This window comes from Poecilia formosa, unplaced genomic scaffold (assembly GCF_000485575.1).
Source record: "Poecilia formosa unplaced genomic scaffold, Poecilia_formosa-5.1.2 Scaffold224, whole genome shotgun sequence".
NCBI lineage: Eukaryota > Metazoa > Chordata > Actinopteri > Cyprinodontiformes > Poeciliidae > Poecilia > Poecilia formosa.
In genome coordinates this window covers 315,481-318,853 of record NW_006800163.1, presented here as the reverse complement: position 1 = coordinate 318,853, position 3,373 = coordinate 315,481, and the positions used below count along the sequence as shown (strand labels likewise).

The window sequence follows — 3,373 nt, the reverse complement described above, 5'->3', positions numbered from 1 at the left end:
GCTTGGAAATTAACGAAAACTTAAAAGCCCATTATATTAGGAAGACAACAATGTTAATAGTATTGTTTTTTTGCATCTGAAATACGACTTTGTCTTTTCTACCAGTCATGGTAACTCAAAGCGGAAAAAAGTGAGCCGCATTAGCTCCTGGAGATGTGACGTCAACGCCTTAGGTGCAAAGAGCCCATTGGTCTTTTGGGATTTACATGACTGTTTTAATCAAACTACTGTTTCACATTGAATTAGTGTGGTCATTTAAAATGAAGCTTACTGGAATATTCCTCCCACGTTAGTGCACCGCCACAGGCGGTGCAATAATATTAGCCTTTTTTATGTTTGTTTTCCTGAGGATAGCGAACTGCCTTGCGCACCAAGGCAGTTCATTAACATTAGCACAAACATTAGCATTTCACTACCCTTGACTAGTGCATTAGCATTAGCCTTTTACCTAAAATAACCTATTTGTTAATTTTCTTACTTATTTGCCATGTTTAGTACACTGAATGGAGTAAGTCAGTGACAGACAACATGCTAGTGATGCTCCACATGCTACTGATAGCCTTCATGCTAACATTAGCATTTTGCCTAATTTTAGCTTATGCATTGATTTTAACATAATGAATGGTACAAGTACAGCTTAGTCAACATGCTTCACAGCAACCTCTCCACAGGTTATTGACTACAATTTAGCCAAGCTTAGCATTGATGCTTATTTTTAGCATCAGAACGCTGGGTCCAAACCGACGGGCACACTTTGGCAAGCCCCGGTGAAGTTTCTTCAGGAATTTTCTAGTACTATGAACTATTGTTACTTATATTTGAGTAGACTGATTTTGCATAAAGAAATAGACTTAAGTGATTGCAAACATTAGATTCTTAGACTTCTGCAACATATGAGCAAATGTTTATGCAAATCTGAGCATAATTGCTCAGCATTCTCTACATGCCAGTATTTGCATCATTATTTCTTTGAGTTAGTAAACAAAATGGGTACTTTGTTTGAAAGGTATATGCTTGTTTATGTATTTATATCAAATAAAATGATCCTTTACTGTTCCACCTTAAAATTAGCCAAATTCCTCTGGTGCCAGGTCTGATTGTTACTGTTTTTGCAGAGTTCACCAGAATGGAGGATAGGATCTCCTGTGCTGCTTTCAAGGTTGAAAAGGAGTCGTTGATAACGTACTTCCAGAGATTCTTGGTCAGGTTGAAAGAAAGGTGAGCTTTCCGTCTGATTTTGTTTAAGGTGAAGAAAATTCTACAAGTTTTTAATATACATCTTGTTCAGTTGGAGGCGCACACATGCACACGACTCCTCTTTACATCCTCTCATTTACAATAAACTTCAAAACCAGCCAGTTTGGTGGTGTGTTAAAGAGACATTGGGTCATATTTTTTGGGGGGATTTGTATTGATGATATTTGGATGATTGAGACTCGAAAAAAGAACATCTGTGGCATTAATATAATAATCAGCTGACAGCAGGTTGGAAAATTGCCGTTGTTCCTTTAACTGCACAACCATCAAAATTCTAATCAGTCATAGTCAGACAATAAATAATAAGGGAGAAAAATTATTTTATGTCATTTATTGTAAAAATAAATATGATTCAGTTTCTTCAAAATATGCTTGTGCTCACTTTTATTGTTTTTCCTACTTGTAGACCACCAATGATGTTGCCATGAGGCCTGCTATCCTGCGATGTTTCTCAGTTTTCCTCAAGGACAATGACAGAGTTCTACAATGTCTCTGGTATGTATTGCTATTCCGTTTGTCAGAAGTTGTGAAAAAAAAATCAAAACTTTCATCTCATTCTAATTTTTAATTTGTACTTTTCTTATGATTCACAGGATTCAGATTCCATGGCAGACTTCATCCTGGTTCCTGTGGGGTTATTGACTGTTATGTTATGCTAAGTATATCATTTTGTTAAAATAAAATGTTGTGAACTTAAAATCTTTTGTTGTGGTTACTTAATTTATTTAGAGCAATCGGTTTACTAGATTCTGCTAAGTAAACTGTACTGTACAGGTAAGTTGGACTAACTTGATGTAGTTGAGTTAAGAAGAGGATGATTTACTTGCTATTTCTAAGTTGAAACAACTTCACTAAACTAAGTTAAATTAACTTGACACAATTAAGTTCATACAACAAGGTCTTAAGTACACTGAACAAGCATATGTTAGGTAAACAAAACGTAAGAATAAGTAAGTTAAGCTTAGTTAAATTTTTCAAGGCAATCGGTTTCCAAGATTTTTTTTAAGTAAAGTCAACTTGTCAAAGTTTGGAGTGTGTCCGTTAGACATAACTGGTTTGCAGACGTGCAGTAGCACAAGTATTTGATGACTTTGACTAGAAAAGTCCAATAGTTTCCCAAGTATCTAATAAGTTGAGAAAACTACACACAAGTCTATTCAATAACTTGTATCTTGCAAAATATGTCTGTTCATTTTTCAAATTAGTTTAAAAAGTTTCCTGTTAAAGGAAGCCCAGCAGATTGCATTGAGTGTTGAGCACATAGCACATAGCTTTGCAGCAATCTTTCATACTGAGCATGCATGTAGCGACAGTGAAGAGAAGAAAACAGAACCGGGCTCAGTATAAGCGACCAGCTGCCATGACTGACTGGAGGTTTGAGAAGACAGAGCAGGATGCACAAGAAGAGACAAAAGACCTGATGTGGGAGTACTTTTATGATAATGAAAAGTAAAATGTTAATAGAAGGAGATGGAAAATATAAAGTTGTTGGCAGCATTATATCAGTTAATGACCGTTTCCTGGAAGGTATCATGCCAAACAGAACGCCAGACCAGATGTAGACTCTATGGAAAGGAAATGAACTCAGAGAAAGCATACAGTCAGCTGTTGAGATAACTGCAAATAGTAAAGAAGAAAGTAGCAGAGTAACAAAGTTTGTCTTCCATCAGCAGAAGCCCATAGCAGCATAACTACAGAGATTACTTTCCATTTAGTTTCAAAGATGTAGCGTAAAGGCCAATATAAAAGGAAACTCCATGAAGTTGTAATTGCCTCCAGATAAAGCTGAATCACAAATATGAGGGTCATAAATCACAGTGATGTAGTAGACATGATCCAGATTCTGTTGCATAGTGATGCATCCTTCTGACTGCATGTCTGCCTTCTATCCAGGGTGCAGCAGTGGGCATCGGTGTTCTCTGTTCAGCTCCGAGACTTTTCAACCAAATTCTCTGGCTCTCTGCTCCTTCAGAAGGTAAAACAAAACTGCCTTAACGGATGCACAAATTTCACTGATGGATATGATTTGATGTGTCACTAAATTTGCTTCATTTGCTCACACTTAGACAAACATCCTTTTTGAATAACACCGAGAATCAGCTTGAGGGAATGAGAA

General features: G+C 36.6%; 1 protein-coding gene across 4 annotated transcripts in view; it reads left to right on the top strand.

The window, feature by feature from the left end:
• The window catches only part of LOC103149375 (voltage-dependent calcium channel subunit alpha-2/delta-4-like), a 63,723-nt gene that overhangs the window by 1,174 nt on the left and 59,176 nt on the right, over window positions 1-3,373 (top strand). For 3 of the 4 annotated variants that reach the window (XM_016679875.1, XM_016679876.1, XM_007568489.2), the window contains exon 2: window positions 3,151-3,232. The exons of the other annotated variant lie outside the window; for it this stretch is intronic. In XM_016679875.1, the coding sequence (XP_016535361.1) occupies window positions 3,151-3,232 (82 nt within the window). The remainder of the gene's footprint in view (window positions 1-3,150; window positions 3,233-3,373) is intronic. 4 annotated transcript variants of the gene reach the window in all.